At 38.6% G+C, this 16,686-nt stretch overlaps 1 protein-coding gene and 3 long non-coding RNA genes across 14 annotated transcripts in view; 2 read left to right on the top strand and 2 right to left on the bottom strand.

The window, feature by feature from the left end:
- The window catches only part of LOC117802351, a 34,593-nt gene extending 22,476 nt beyond the window's left edge, over positions 1-12,117 (top strand). The window contains exons 3-7 of one of the 7 annotated variants that reach the window (XR_004625591.1): positions 4,350-4,716; positions 8,790-8,879; positions 9,017-9,050; positions 9,367-9,482; positions 10,953-12,117. This is a non-coding gene — a long non-coding RNA (uncharacterized LOC117802351). Of the gene's footprint in view, positions 1-4,349; positions 4,717-8,789; positions 8,880-8,920; positions 9,087-9,366; positions 9,483-10,952 lie in introns of those variants that run through there. The other 6 variants (XR_004625589.1, XR_004625587.1, XR_004625590.1 and 3 more) reach the window with 6 other exon arrangements.
- The window catches only part of USP3 (ubiquitin specific peptidase 3), a 100,220-nt gene that overhangs the window by 13,354 nt on the left and 70,180 nt on the right, over positions 1-16,686 (bottom strand). For all 5 annotated transcript variants that reach the window (XM_034660862.1, XM_034660863.1, XM_034660864.1 and 2 more), the window contains 2 exons: positions 15,236-15,342; positions 14,999-15,079 (listed from right to left, as the gene is read on the bottom strand). In XM_034660862.1, coding sequence (XP_034516753.1) covers positions 14,999-15,079; positions 15,236-15,342 — 188 coding nt within the window. The remainder of the gene's footprint in view (positions 1-14,998; positions 15,080-15,235; positions 15,343-16,686) is intronic.
- LOC117802352 lies at positions 7,989-8,984 on the bottom strand. The gene is made up of 2 exons (XR_004625592.1): positions 8,931-8,984; positions 7,989-8,799 (listed from the first exon to the last, which is right to left on the bottom strand). It is a non-coding gene; the product is annotated as an uncharacterized LOC117802352 (long non-coding RNA).
- LOC117802353 lies at positions 13,631-16,461 on the top strand. Its single transcript, XR_004625593.1, has 3 exons — positions 13,631-13,972; positions 16,024-16,080; positions 16,205-16,461. It is a non-coding gene; the product is annotated as an uncharacterized LOC117802353 (long non-coding RNA).

A 16,686-nucleotide genomic window follows, 5' to 3' on the forward strand; every position in this document is an offset into this window, starting at 1 on the left:
GTGAGAGAGAGAGAGAGAGAGAGAGAGAGAGAGAGAGGGCGGGAGGGAGAGGGAGAGAGAATGATTTAAAAATTTTTGTTTTTAAGATGTTGCCAGAGACAGCGAGCGTGCGAGAGAGCGTGCACTAGCACTAGGGAAGAGCGGCAGGCAGAGGGAGAAGCAGGCTCCCAGCTGAGCAAGGAGCCTGATGTGGGACTTGGTCCCAGGACCCTGGGATCATGACCTGAGCCAAAGGCTGATGCTTAATCAACTGAGCCACCCAGGTGTCCTAAAATGTACTGTTGAATTCAATTTGCTACTACTTTGTTGACTATTTTTGCATCTGTGTTCATCAGAGATACTGGTCTGTAGTTTTGGTTTTTTGTTTGTTTTTTGTAGTGTCTTTGGTTTTGTTATCAGGGTAATGCTGGCCTTGTAGAATGAATTTGGAGGTTTTCCTCCCTATTCTATTTTTTGGGATAGTCTGAGAAAAGCAGGTATTAACTCTTCTTTAAATGTTTGATAGAATTCACCTGTGAGGTCATCTGGTCATGGACTTCTGTTAGTTTTTTTATTACTGATTCAATTTCATTACTAGTAATTGGTCTGTTCAAATTTTCTATTTCTTCCTGGTTCCGTTTTGGAAGATTCTATGTTTCCAGGAATTTATCCCTTTCTTCTATGTTCTTCAATTTGTTGCCTATAATTTTTCATAACATTCTCTTATAATCCTTTGTATTTCTGTGGTGTCAGTAGTTATTTTTGTCCTTCATTTCTGATATTTACTGGAGTCCTCTCTTTTTCTTAATGAGTCTGGCTAAAGGTTTATCAATTTTCTTTACCTTTTCAAAGAACCAGCTCTTAGTTTCATCAATCTTTTCTATTTTTAAACATCTCCTTCTTTCTACTAGTTTTGGGCTTCATTTGTTCTTTTTTAAGCTCCTTTAGATAAAAGTTAGGTTGAGGGGCGCCTGGGTGGCTCAGTCGTTGGGCGTCTGCCTTGTGCTCAGGGTGTGATCCCGGCGTTCTGGGATCGAGCCCCATGTCAGGCTCTTCTGCTGGGAGCCTGCTTCTTCCTCTCCCACTCCCCCTGCTTGTGTTCCTTCTTTCGCTGGCTGCCTCTCTCTGTCAAATAAATAAATAAAATCTTTAAAAAAAAAAAAGTTAGGTTGAGATTTCTCGCTTCTTGGGGTATGCCTGTATCACTATTAACTTCCCTCTTAGAGCTGCTTTTGCTGAGTCCCAAAGATTTTGAATCTTTGTGTTTTTTCAGGTCTCCATGTATTTTTTGATTTCTTTTTTTATTTCTTCATTGACCAAGTGTTGTTTAGTGGCATGTTGTTTTGCCTTCATCTGTGTTTTTTCCAGATTTTTTCCAGATTTCTTGTAATGAATTTGTTTCATATTGTGTGTAGAAAAGATACTTGATATGATTTTTTTTTTAAGATTTTATTTGAGACAGAGCACAAGCAGGGGGAAGGGGCAGAGGAAGAAGCAGGCTCCCCGCTGAGCAGGAAGCCCAATGCAGGGCTGGATCCCGTGACCCTGGGATCACGACATAAGCCAAAGGCAGATGCTTAACTGACTGAGCCACCCAGGCACCCCATTTGATATGATTTTAATAGACTTGTTTTGTGACCTTACCTGACCTATCCTAGAGAATGTTCCATGTGCACTTGAAAAGTGTGCATTCTGCTGTTTTTTAGTGGGGGGATGTTCTGTATGTATCTATTAGGTCCATCTGGTCCAATATGTCATTCAAAGCCACTGTTTCTTTATTGATTTTTCTGACTTATCCATTGATGTAAATGGGGTGTCAAAATCCCCTACTGGTACTGTATTACTATCTATTTCTCCTTTTATGTCTTTTAATATTTGCTTTATGCATTTGGGGTGCACAGATGTTTACAACTGTTTTATCCTCTTGTGGCATTAGATCCCTTTATGTGGTGCCCTTCTTTGTCTCTTGCTACAGTCTGTCTTTTAAAGTCCATTTTGTGGGGCGCCTGGGTGGCACAGCGGTTAAGCATCTGCCTTCGGCTCAGGGCGTGATCCTGGCGTTCTGGGATCGAGCCCCACATCAGGCTCCTCCGCTATGAGCCTGCTTCTTCTTCTCCCACTCCCCCTGCTTGTGTTCCCTCTCTTGCTGGCTGTCTCTATCTCTGTCAAATAAATAAATAAAATCTTTAAAAAAAAAAAAAAAGTCCATTTTGTCTGATATAAGTATTGCTACCTGGGTTGTTTTTGTTTCTTGAGGGGTTTTTGCTTCCATCTGTATGCTGTTTCTGCGTCCCTTCACTTTCAGTCCATGTCTTCAGGTTGGAAGTGATTCTCCTGTAGGCAGCACGTAGTTGGATTTTTTTCTATCCATTCCATCACTCTGTATTTTTTGATCGGAGCATTTGGTCCATTTGCATTTAAAGTAAGCATGTACTTACTGCCATTTTGTGAACTGTTTTCTGGTTGTTTTTATAGTACTCTGTTCCTTTCTTGTTCTCTTGCTGTTTTCCCTTGTAGCCTGATGGCTTTCTTTAGTGTTATGCTTGGCTTCCTTTCTCTTTAATTTTTGATTTGTGGCTACGCTTGGGTTCATATACATCATCTTCTATGTTTAGCAGTCTATATTAAGTTGATGGTCCCTTAAGTTCAAACACATCCTAAAAGCATCAATTTTGACTCCCCCTTCATATTTTAATGTACATATCATATTCAGCATCTTCTTTTTATTCCTTGACTGATTTTCGTGGACAAAAGCTATTTTGTTACATTTGCATTTTAACCTCCATTAGTGATTACTACCTTTACTCTATATTTGCTTTTACCTGTAAAATTTTTTTCATTCATAATTTCCTTCTAGTTATGGCCTTTTCTTTCCACTTAAAGGATTCCCTTTAACCTATAAGACTGGTTTCATGGTGATGGAACTCCTTTTGTCTGGGAAACTCTGGGAAACTCTATCTCTCCTCCTATTCTGAATGATTTGCTAGTTAGAGTATTCTTGGTTTGTAGGGTTTTTTTTTGTTTTGTTTTGTTTGCCTTTCAGCACTTTGAATATATCTTGCAATTTTTTTCTGCCCTACAGTGTCTGCTGAAAGATCAGCTGATAGCCTTATGGGATTTCCCTTGCATATAATTGTATACTTTTTTCCATTTCTACTTTTAAAATTCTCTACTGTTGTTGCCACTTTAATTATTATGTGTCTTGGTATAGACCAACTTGGGTTCATCCTGTTAGGAGCTCTCTGCTTCCTTGACCTGGATATCTGTTTCTCTCCCCAGATTAGGAAGTTTTTTAGCTATTTCTTCAAATAAGTTTTCTGCTTCCTTCTCTCTCTCCTCCCTATGAGATCTCTATAATGTGATGTTAGAATCCTTGATGTCACTGAAGTCCCTTAACCTATTTTCATTATTTTTCTTTTTTCTTCCCTATTTAGATTGGTTGCTTTCCACTACCCTGTCTTTCAGATCACTGATCTGTTCTGGATCCTCTAATCTGTTGTTGATGCCCTCTACTGTATTTTTTTTTAAGATTTTATTTTTGAGAAAGAAAGAGCAAGCATGAGTGGGAGGGGCATAGGGAGAGGGAGAAGCTGACTCCCTGCTGAGCAGGGAGCCCAATAAGGGCTCCATCCCAGGACCCTGAGATCATGACCTGAGCCAAAGGCAGCTAGCTGCCTGAGCCACGCAGGCGCCCTCTGGTTTATTTTTATTTCAGTTATTGAATTCTTCAGCTCTCTGGTTTTTATATTTTCTATCTTTAAGTTGTCACCAAGTTTATCCACTTTTCTCAAGTCCAATGAGTATGTTTATGACCATTAGTTTCAATTCCTTATTAGATATACTGCTTATTACCATTTTATTTAGCTCTTTTACTGTGATTTTTTTTATGTAATTATTTTTTATTGCTGAATACTATTTGCTAATGTTTTTTTTTAAATTTTTATCACTATATTAGTCACCATACAGTACATCCCCAGTTTTTGATGCAATGTTCTATGATTCATTACTTGCGTATAACACCCAGTGCTCCATGCAATACGTGCCCTCCTTACTACCCATCACCGGCCTGTCCCAATCCCCTACCCTCCTCCCCTCTGAAGCCCTCAGTTTGTTTCCCAGAGTCCACAGTCTCTCAGGGTTCATTCCCCCTTCCGTTTAGCCCCCTTCATTCTTCCCTTCCTTCTCCTACCCATCTTCCTATTTCTTATGTTCCATAAATGAGTGAAACCATATGATAATTGTCTTTCTCTGCTTGACTTATTTCACTTAGCATAATCTCCTCCAGTCCCATGTTGCTGCATAAGTGTGTAATTGTTCTTTCTGATGGCTAATATTCCATTGTATTTATGGACCACATCTTCTTAATCCAGTCATCTGTTGAAGGGCATCTCGGCTCCTTCCACGATTTAGCTATTGTGGACAATGCTGCTATGAACATTGGGGTGAAGAGATGCCCTTCTCTTCACTACGTCTGTATCTTTGGGGTAAGTACCCAGTAGTGCAATGGCTGGTACTGTGATTTTATCCTGTTCATTCATTTGGGACATACAGCTCTCTCCACTTATGTTTTGTAACTGTTTGTTTCTATCTACTACGTCGGTCAGCTCCATCTCCTGGTCTTGAAAGTGGTGGCCTTGTGTAGAAGAGGTCTGGAATACTCTGCAACACAGCGTCCCTCTCAGATCACCAGAACCAGGGGAGTCCTCTATGTGGGCTACACGTGACCTACTATCATGGGTAAGCTGTGACTGTCTTCAGCCGAGGGAACTGCAATGACCCACTCTGCTTGCCGTAGACGCACTGCTCAGAGTTTCGCCCTATGCCACTGAGATGCCTGAGGCCACCCTGGACTCACTGTAGGGTGAGACCCACATTCAGTCTAGCTGCTTGCAATGAGCCTCTCTGCCACAGCAGAGGGGGGGCGTGGGGCACAGATGGCAGATTTTGCTTCATGCCTTTTCGAAAGGCTTAAACTTAAAGGGTGACCACCAAGTGGTCCCAAACTGATTCATGCATAAGATAATGCAGTTCTCTCCTTTTCCTGTGAGGCCATGTGATAAACCAAAATACAACAGAAGATATGAAAGGCTCATTAGACAATTCATAACCAAGCCGTACAAGCTGAACCTGGTTTTTCAAACACGGAATTTAAAAATGGTGCCCCCACGTATTGCATGGTGCACTGGGTGTTATACGCAACTAATGAAGCATCAAACTTTACATCGGAATCTGGGGATGTACTGTATGGTGATTAACATAATATAATAAAATTTAAAAAATAAATAAATAAAAATAAAAATGGTGCCCCCAGCTGCCTCTAAGAGCCATCCTCTATTCCCACACCTCTGTCCCTGTTGCTGCAAAGAAAGGCTCAGGAGCCCCCATGTGCTGCCCCTCAGACCACGAGGCAGCCTCACTGTCACGGCTGCATCAGAGGCTTGTGTCCACAGGGAGCCTCCAGAACGTTTTAATGAAGAAGCAACATCATAAACCCTAGTTGGGTTAGCAGAGAGCTACCCACATAGCCCTCTCCATATGGATTTTGAAAGCTGCTTTTTAGCTCTCCGTAAAACTAATGCCTATTTGTAATGACTTCTATGGGTTAAAACAATAACAACCCAGAACAATTATAAATTTCCAACTTTTTAAAGTTTTAAAAAAAAAATTTTTTTTTTCAAAAAAAAAACCACTTTTAAATCAGTTTTTAAATAAAAATATCCTTGGGGCAGCTGGATGGCTCAGTCACTTAAGCACCTAACTCTTGATCTTAGCCAGGTCTTGATCTCAGGGTCCTGAGCTCAAGTCCCGAGTAGGGCTCCACCCTCAGGAACCTCTTTGTACTCTGAATTTTCCCTAAATTCTACAATGAATATACAGATTTTTCTTTATGTCCTTCAATTTTTACTACTGAGACATACCTGCACACAGTTATTTCTTTGAGGGGAAGACTGCCTTTCTTTGATATTCACAGATTGGACACCTGCCGTCTTAACTGTCTGAAGTCTGAATGGCCCTGAAATGTGTTACAGTTTAGTTTTCTGCAGCAGCATGAAACAAACTGCACTTTTCAAAGCTAGTGTGTGGAAGTGAATCACATGGCCAGTAAAACAGTCTACTAACCAGCCGGCATTCACATCTCAGGAAAGCTTTGTTGTTCTCCACTTACCTTCACACCTCCCATCTGAGGAAGCTGCTTAAACTTTCTTCATTTGTACTTCATTGCATTTCATGAGGGGGGAAAAATGCCATAATGGTTTTTGAAACTCCTAAGATTCTCAAGGGTTTCAGGGCATATATTTCACAAGTGTCAGTCTTCCACATTATATAAACTGTTAAATACACCCCTATGGACAGCAGGGAATAAAACTGGTTTGCTGATGTTATTAGATCCCCTTTATGCACTATATAAATTTAACTTAGCAAAGCAATAATTGAGATGTATAAATTCACATTTTGTTTTACTCCCCCAAAGCTAATATATAAAGGTGATAGAATAGGTTAAAAAATTCAAACATAAAAGAATAGGAAAAAAGAAGTCACGGTTCACTTTCTTCTGGAATCCCTACCCCTAAGAAATCACTGTGAATGGACAGAATATGCTGCTCGAGACTTTAATGCACATGAATGCTTTTTATTTTACACAAATGGAACCATTCTACAGACATAGTTCCGTGGACAGTGTTTTGCTCCACAGTACTTTGTGGCTATCCTTCTGTGGCCTGCCTACTGAGCAACTTTATCTTTCTTAATTACTACACAGTATTAATTATTAAACCAGTGCCCTACTAGCATGTAGGGCATGTAAAATGTTTCTGAGCTCTGTCTGCAATAACAGAATGCTTCAATGCACATCTTTTACAGGTGTTACTGTCCGCATTCACAAGTAAAATTACTATGTCTAAGGAAATGCTCATTAAAAGTGGTACTCACTGTCGTCCCAAACCACCAATTTACGCTAACGCCAGTATGTGAGAGTGCCCTCTCCAGAACCTATGCTAACAATGGGTATTACCCATCTTTGTCATTTTGACCAATTCTACTTTACCTATACTTTCTTCAAATATAAGATAATACTTTTTCAGACGTTAAATAGACCGTTTGCATTTCTCTTCCTATTCGTATACTTTACCAAGTACTCTTTTTCATATGTCCTCTCCTTTTCTACTTTAAGGTGTCTTTCACCTTAATTATGCAGTTAAATTTATGAATTTTTTTCCTTTCCAGGTTCTGGTCTTGGTGAAAGTCTCCCCTATAAGATCAAAAAGATGTTTGCCTAGAGTATCCTATAGTTTTATTTTTCATATTAGATTTTGAAACCTCGAATTAATTTAAGAAAAGATGGGAGTTAAGGATGAAATTTATGTTTTCACAAATTTTCATTTTCACTATTTTTTTCTCTACAGATTTGAAATTTTTTCTTTGCTATTTAATAAATTCCCACATGTACCTTTCTGCACCAGTACCTGCTAAATTAGTATGCATGGGACATTTCCTACCTTATCTCTATCCTGCTTCCTCATTTTCATTTTAAAAACTTTCTAAGCTTAAGAATTTCTTTCTGCTGGGGTACCTGGGTGGCTCAGTCGGGGTCTGCCTTCAGCTCAGGTCTTGATCCCAGGGTCTCGGATCAAGCCCCCACCCCCATCCTGACCCCCCAATTGAGCTCCCTGCTCTCAGTGGGAAGTCTGCTTCTCCCTCACCATCCGCCCCTCCCCCTGTTCATGCTCTCCCTCTCTCTCTCAAATAAATAAAATCTTTTTAAAACATTTCTTCTTCCAGAAGAACTTTTCAGCAAATTAGAATAAATTTCAGGAGTGATTTGGAGGAAAATGGACATCTCTACCACATTGGTCTCCCTATTCAAGTATATGACATGGCTCTGTTTATTCAGGCTTTTTATCTGTTCTAATATAAAGTTTTATAATTTTCTTCATTTAGGTCTTACATATTTCTCTAATTTATTCTTAAGTATTTCTGACTGCTACTTGAATAGGATCTTTTGCTATGTGTAGTAAAGCAATTGTTTTTTTTTTTTTTTTTTTTCCTATTTTTTACTTGGCTGCCTTATTAAACTTTTTAGCTCCAAGTTTAGAACTTATAAAAATAACACCTGTATTTAATTTTTTTAAAATCGAGAGCTTTTAGAAAAGCAGATCTCCTGCCCAGTGCTCCTCTCCTTGTCTACTTCCTTGTCTCTCAGCAGAACTCCTCCTTGCTTCCACACTGTAATGGAAAATCATTTGTGCTTCAGTGTTAACTATGAAGATCACTGATAACTGATGAAGATTATCTATCAAAAGCTAACTTTCTACTCCCAGCTTAATAGGAGTTAATAAAAAGGGTTTTTTTCCTTCTTCTTTCAATCAGTAATGGATTTGAAATTTTATCAAAACCATTTTTATCTTCTCCCATTATATTTTCTAATATTCCCTCTGTAGGGGGTAGGCCGCCCCAAGATGGGCCACTTTGACATGACCAGTATTCTGAGTTAAAGCAAACAAAATCCAGCAGGTTCAGGAAAACCTCTTACCTTCTCCTCAACTGCCTGCTTATTACCAGGAAGAGATTCCTCTTTACCAAAGAAACTTCTCTGCCTACGTTAACAGGACAATGTTTGTTCTCCAAACATCTCCTCTCACCTTCCTACTAATGGTCTTTCTTCGCCTTTGTATCCTCAGACCCCTAACCCTTTCCTTAGCTCACAGAAGCCTCATGTTGCCTGTCTTTAGACTTTCATGTCCGTGTCAATTCCCTGCACATACAAAACTAAATCTGATCTTCTATCTTGAATCAATCTGGTTCTCGTCCAGCAGGAAGGACCTTGAAGCGCAGAGGAAATTCTTCAACAGCTGAATAGTCAGCATGATACTTTAACTTTCTGGACATGACTGCTTACTGAGGTCCTTGGGACNTATCTTGAATCAATCTGGTTCTCGTCCAGCAGGAAGGACCTTGAAGCGCAGAGGAAATTCTTCCTCTTCAACAGCTGAATAGTCAGCATGATACTTTAACTTTCTGGACATGACTGCTTACTGAGGTCCTTGGGACATCTCACATACAGCCAGCAGATGGTAAGATTTTGTACCCTGTCAACCTCCCAGAATCTCTATCGATAGAGTCCGAAAGAGCAAGAGTGGTGAGAGTCCTTTTTCTTTCTTGATACATTTAAATTAGCAGGAGAAAATATTTGTGGAAACTAGTTCCTTGAGGTGAGTTATTAAATTGCGTAAATTGTCCCTGGTTAAATTTGGTAGAGTGCTCTTTTGGTTATGGATTCATTTCCTCCCAAAGATAGTCTTCGAGTTTGGTGTTTTTGTTTTTTGTTTTTTGTTTTTTTTTGCCTGTGTTTTAAGTCATTTGTCATTATGAACTTTGTGCACATAAAAGGTAAAGACTGTTGCTAAGGGACATTTTGGTAGCTAAAGCCCCCCAATTGGTGGACACAGATCAAGCACTTAAAAACTACTAGAGGGCTCACCACCTCGAGAAGACTGTCGTGAAAGGTAAGTTGGTCATGGAACAGGTTAGACTGACACTAGTCCACCTACTGACCTCAAGCAGACTTCCTTGCAACCAGGTACACTGTCCCTAACCCTGCAGCACATCCCTTGGGTTTTCATGGGAGACCGGAGACCCCATTTTTACCATCCTTACTGCCTATGCAATGAAGGCCTTTGCTTTCTTAAACTAATTTTGGGAGCAAGCTTTTAGATCATCGGGGCCATCCCCTATGCCCTCTTTGGATGCCTCTTGCATCTTTGGTTCAGCCATTTAAAGACTTATTGGTTGGAGTTGCTATTTTTTGAAGAGGGGAAAACTTAAAACAAGAGCTGAATGTAAAAAAGAAAGTTCCAAAAGGTTTATGGAAAAGGAATCTTTGGAAAGGGATTTTACGTGTGATCAGTACTGGCTAAGATTGGGATAAATTTAGTAAGTTTTAATATCAAAGATACACAGCAAAGTTGAAATTTTTTTGTTAAAAGGACAAATTACAGATCTGCTCTTAATAAAAAACTGTAAACAAATGTTTTTCTTTACTTTTAAAGTTATCTGCTTAGAAATCAAGGATTCTGTGTTTTGCCAAAATAATTTCCTGTTTATCAGGTCTTTGATTCTTTAAGAAAAGTGAGTCTTAATATTAAAAAAGCTAATTTTTGCTCACAACTATGTAAGGTTCTATATTTTTGCCTTTTTTCCCTTTGAAATCTTTTATTGTCACACTTTGGTTAGATAATTAAATACTGTTCCATAATGACCTGTGATCTTGTTAATCAAATGTTCAAAGTGTCTAATGTTTTTTTGACATACTTCCAAACGAATTCTTTTGACCACAATCTAAGGTGTTCCATATAGGTCTCAGAATATTTGTCAAATAAGTGATACTAAAACCTCTTAGATTATATTTATGTAGATATGTTAAGTGTTCTAAAATTGTATAAAACTCCTAGAAACCTGATGTCCCAGTATGTTGTTATGTGTTGGGAATCAGAGAAATAATCAAATTTCCTTGTCAACTGCATCATCATGAACTCTAATACAGTTACTGTTTTGCTCTGGTGGTACTGTAAATGTGCCTTATCTTCAGTGAAACTCATAAAAGAACTGTGAGTACAGGTTTCTGATAACCTTAAGTTCATAAAAACTGAGTTCTTACCATAAAACTGGTAAGAATTTCTGAACTAGTGGAAAAACTGGATTCAAGCAAAACTGTAATATGGAACTGAAAAATTAAACTCTTTTTAGTTCTTTGACTTTTTAAAATATTGCTGCCTTTCTAAAATGCTTTGTTTTTCCAGATTTTAAATTGTTTCTCTTAAGCTAATTGACTTAGAGCAATTTAACAGAATATACCTTTGTGAACAAATTGAAACATGTATCTTTTTCCCTACCTGAACTCTCCAGAATTCAGGAACTCTAAGTATTCTTATATTTATTTGCATAAGTTCAATACAATTCTGTTCTCCTTGTAACAGGACACAACTGGAACATTTGTTATATAACCAAGGCTTTGACTGGAATGTCCTATTTGAGAGAGAGATGCATAAACTCAGGTATGACCAGACAGCTTTAAGAAACCAGTAAAGCCCTCAAAAGTACCAGTTTGGTACCCTGCTTCCAGAGTTCCCAGCAGCCTTACCAGGTGAGTAAAGGTTGTCACTCCCTGGCAAATACAGGAACCTCAGGATACTTTGGGGACCTCGAGCAGAGAGGAATTCACCCCCACCTGTAGGTATTGCAGCAGAAGTTCTGATGGCAAGTATTTGGCTTGGCTTCTGGCCTCAAGAGGCTGTTAAAACTTCAATCAAGGAAAAGTTCCAGCAGGTTCTGAAGAATTTACCTTAAGCAACTGCTATTCTGGCTGGCCTCAGGTAAATGATCAGGCCAAGTTTTTTTTGAGACTAGACTTATTTTGCAAACAAATTAGTATTAATTTGGCTATCTATGAAGGGTGATAATAGAGAAAATATGTTTCAGTAACACATCTGAGTAAATATCAGATTGTAATACTGTTCATTAGAAACTGGACTAAATCCTGATTTCTTCTAATTTCCTCCAATGCCTAACCGTAATTCTCCAAAGTAACATTTTTATTTTTCTTCCAACCTTCTACGTTGGACTCATCTGAGAACTAAGACTGCCTTTCCCCTGAAGCCCTATAAACTAAATTTACGTAAACTTCAGAGAAATCACCACAACAGCTCACATACAGGCAATCTTCATGCCTGCTGCTCTGGGGGCCACTCAAAGATCACCAGAGACAGTCCAACTACAAGCCAGGAAAACCGGTCAGACTGCACTGAAGACAGTCCAAGCTTAACACCGAGAACTCTTGACTGACTACCCTCAAAATTCAGAAACTGATTTATAGTTTGATCCAGTCATTAACCACTGTTTTTGTTTCCACAGGAATGCCTCTTATTTAATACCTGATTGCTTGAACTTTAGGCATAACCTGCATCCCTGCCTCCCGAAATGAGTTTGAACTGACCTATTGCCAGGCCTGGTTCGGTAAAACCAATCAACCAGCTCAATCTTAATGTGTGAAACTTCAGAGAAGTTTCAGAGCAGGAAACTGCAGAGGCCCAGGGCAGGGCATCCCAAGAGGGACCACTTTGGCATGAACACTATTTTGAGTTAAAAGCAAACAAAACTCAGCAAATTCAGGAAAAGCTCTTTACCTTCCTCTCAACTGCTTAAATTTACATCGGAAGGGAGAGCCTATACCAAGAAGTGACTATTAACAAGAGATTCCTCTTTACCAAAGAAACTTACCTGCTTAAGAGGACAAACGTCATTCTCCAAACATTTCCTCTCACCTTCCTGCTTAATGGTCTTTCTCCCCTTTGTATCCTCAGACTCCTACTCGTCTCCTTAGCTCATAAAGCCTCATGTTGCTGGGCTTCAGAATTTCATGTCTGTGTGGATTCCCCATACATACGAAATTCAACCTGATACTCTCCTACTAATCTGTCTCCTGTCAGCTTGGTTCTTAGCTGAGCCAGAAGGACTTCGACAGCCAGAGAAAATTCTTCCTTCCTGATATAGCAGTCCTGCACTGATGGAAGAAATCCTACTTGATCTATGTTAATTTACTACAGTATTGGATTATACTTTGAGCTAATATTTTGTATCTGGTCTATAATAATATCTTTGCTTTTTTATGATATCTTGGTCAGATTTTAGAACTGGGATTATTTTAGCCTCTCATAATATGCATGTCATAATATGCATGTTTTTAGTTAAATCATTTCAAATTCCAGGGATCTTTCTCACATCATCTTTCCTTTCTAAATGAAAACTAAGCTTATCAATTAACATTCCAAAAAGCACACAAGTAATCCTTGAATTAAAGCATGGAAAATGTAATCATGACTCCACCTGCTTAATAAATGCATTTCAACTAAAACTCATCATACTCTGGTTGTCCAAAAGAAGTCATACCCTTAATTGGTAATAGTGGTAAACAGAAAGAATGACTCTACCATCTAGTTTTTTTTAAGGCAACAGTAAGCTCTTTTACAAAATAAGAATCAAGTCTGAAAATTCAAAGGAAAGCCAGGTAAGAATACAGGAAACCTGTTTCCAGCCAAACCCGAAACCCCTCAGGATGATCTGGGCCCTGAAGCTAAATCCCAATCACATCAAATTTCAGTGAGTCTATGCCAAGAGAAATACTACTTGGGAAGAAAGGCAAATGCCATTTGCCACTTGTTTGTAGTACCAATCAACCACTTAAGCTATGTCATACAATCTCCTCCTGGACAGTCTCAAGAAAGTACGGTCCCTCAGTAGTAAAGCATTCTGGGATAGGTAATAAGTGAAATGCTACAGAGGACAAGAACCATATTAAATGACCAGTGCAGGATGGGGCGGGGGGGACACAGTGCTGAAAGGAAGAAAGAAGCCTGAAGAAACCAGTGTTTCTGGGTCTTCCAAAGATCATCTGGACTTAGTTTTGTTTAGGAAATATTGTTAAATACATATCCACATATTTATGTTAAGGAATGTTTGAAGAAATTATAAAATGAAGCCATATCCAGTTTAGATTATAGAGTTTGAGGCTAATTCCTTTAATAACCTCTCACTGCTTTCCTCTCTAAACGATCAAATGTTTGTTTTACGATTAAGTTAGCTTGTACTCACATGCCATCAATATAAAGAGAAAATAATCTGACATCTGATACCAAGTATGTTGTGATATTTTCAAAACCTGTATTTCAAAACCATGTATTTTAGAGGGAAGAGGAGTGGATGGGGCTTCCTTAAATTTCTTCTGTACTCCTGTTCAAAAGAGACCATCAACACCGCTACTAAGGTAGGGAACAATTGAAAGCATCTACAAAATGTAGAGTTATTTCTTCTGTCTTTCCTGTCCAGTGATTATGACAGAAACTACCTGAGGAACAGGGCTACAAGCAAAACCTCTGTGCTTGTCTTTTAACAAGCCCAATGCACCTGTGGCACAGAATTCTGCCTGTCCCTCCCCCAACAGGTACATATATATAACTTTGTTTTTTGAGAACAAGCAAACGGCAGTAGAATAACTTCATTTCAGAGCAGTACTGCCTGACAGAACTTTCTGCAATAATGGAAATGTTCTCCATTGTGCTGTCCGATACGGTAGCCACTAGTCACATGTGGTTGTTGATCACCTAAAATACAGTTACTGCAACTAAGCAACTGCATTTTTAATTTATATTTTACCAACTATCTGTGATTTCACCATAGTGGACAGTGCAGTTTTAGACCAATTAGAATCTTTTGTAGGAAAAGACTGTGTGTGTATACACACACACACACTTATTTATATACAAATAAATCCTTATGACAACATTCTCTACAACAGTTGAAGAAAAAATTACTTTTAGTCAACAGACAATTCAGGGTAGAAATTGTTATTTGCCTTCAGTATAGAGTTACTTAATGAGAGAACACACATTAGGCCTTCTTTCTTTTTCCTATCCTTGTTTCTTTTCATGATCAACAAGAACAGTCATTTCAGTGACTGGTCAGAGATTGGGTCGTTTTGCCTTGACAAAAGTAGTTAACGCTAATCAAGGAAAAAATTTGTTCCAAATCTCACAGTCCTGCAATTAAAAGCAGAGCCTCAGGCTTAACCAACAGATGTGTATCATCAATAGATTTCTAAAACTATTAATCATAGAAAAGAATAACACCGTAACTTATTAGACTTAGCTGAGTGTTCTTTCCTCGTATGGATACTAGTGGGACATCCATAGAATAAATTCCATTTCATTAAGTCAGAAGCAATTTGTTACAGACTCTCAATTTTAAAATCAGTATTAAAGGTGAGAAATATCTTATGCTTAACTTAGTATCTCTGGCACCCATTTTTTTTCTTTCTTTCTGATAGGAAGAAACATTCAGGTTTGACTTCTGTTAAATTATAACACAAATTCATTCAAGCAATTAACAACATGGCACAGATGGATGGAGTTTCTGAGTCTACTCAGTAATTTCAGAGGGAAAAAGTTCTACAACAATAAAGTATCTTTACCTCGTAATGAACAAACTGGTCCATTTTCTTGATTCTTAGAGCGTTTATTTCTGAACTGACTTGGAATATCTAATGAAAGGTCTTAAAAGGAAACAGGAAAATAGCTGTTAAAGGCATATACCACACTTAGAAAAGAATTGCAAAAATTGATGCATTTTTACATTTATCTTGTTGTCCTAAATTTTCAAAGGCAACATTAATACAGTATCATATCACCACATGCCAAATATGTCTTACCTAAGAATGGGTCAAACTTTCTAGATTCTGTCCCACATATGAGGCAGTTAACCTCATTTTGGAGAATACCTCCGAATATAGCTGTGACAACCGTAGATGCGCCATTTCTAAAGAAAATCACCACAAAGGAAAATATCTCAATAAAAAACTAAAATAACTGTATAAAAGCTGCTATACTTTGGGGGGAATATATCATTTATTTAATAAATAATTTATTATTTTAAATTATGAAATAATACAAAACCTTTAAAGCTATATAGAGGTACACCAAATAAAAGGTTTAGGCCACTGGCCTCCCCACAGCCCCACTTCCAATCCCACTAATTTCTCCAAAAGCCAGTAACACTGGACATTTGCCACTACTAAACAGATCACACACGTGCCTATACACAAGGCAAGAGGGCCCCTGTCCCCACAAATATATCCCTCACAAAAGAGAGAAACCACCTTAGATTTAAATTTTTGCAAGACCTCTCACAGGGAGCACTCAATTACTGTACTTTGACTAACCTCACTCAGAGATAGTTTTAGATTTTTTTAGATGGTCAACTGTCAGACTGGGAAAAAAGAGGTAAAGAAATTTAATACATATTTAGTAATGACTGGTGGAGGCGTGACTTCACAGTTGAAGTGCTAGCTGTTACTATCAACAAGCCTTTTAAAAAGCTCACTTAACACAATACTGTAAATAAAGTCCCTTGTTGAGATCAGGAATATACCACTTTAAGAACGATAAAAAACCACCTGCCCTGATGTTACTTAACTTCTCTGTGCTTCCGCTTCATCAGATGTTCAACGGGAGTAACTACCACCAACCTCAGAGGCCTGGTGTGAAGGTGACATGGGTACGTATGTACAGCGCTTTCAGACAGGTGTTCACCAAAAAGAAAGCCCTTAAATTGTTTCAAGGCTCTTTTACTAGTGTAATAATTAGGACCACACCTGCCTTCTTTTATTTTTTCTCCCAAGTATGTATCTTGAACACATACCTCGCCCCTCTGACAGTAGACTGGCATGCCACCGTATGAGCACAGAACGGATGCAAGAGCCACCAAGGAAGTGAACCGTGGAAGCAAGATCAGCGAGTGCTGGTAACGCACTTACTCTATGCCGAACTCCGTTCACACTACTTTCCGTGAATTAAGTCAGTTAATCCTCACAACAAAGCTATGAAGCAGACACCATTATCCCCATTTTACAGACCAAGAAGCTGAGGTCCAACTTGGTCCAGGGTCACACAGCTCTGAACACTACACTCCTTTTCTTAATTTAACCAATATATTAGTGCTCTTCCAGGCTGTTTCAGTCGTTTGCTATTACTAACAGTACTACAGCAAACACTTATATATTAACCTTTGTGCACTTATGCATGCAGTTACTGGAGTCAGTAAAAGCTCTTTTTTGCTAATAGCAATTTGAGGTGGTTTCTCTCACTTGCAAACAGAAATACT

Source organism: Ailuropoda melanoleuca, chromosome 5, assembly GCF_002007445.2.
Source record: "Ailuropoda melanoleuca isolate Jingjing chromosome 5, ASM200744v2, whole genome shotgun sequence".
In the NCBI taxonomy this organism is placed as follows: Eukaryota; Metazoa; Chordata; class Mammalia; order Carnivora; family Ursidae; genus Ailuropoda; species Ailuropoda melanoleuca.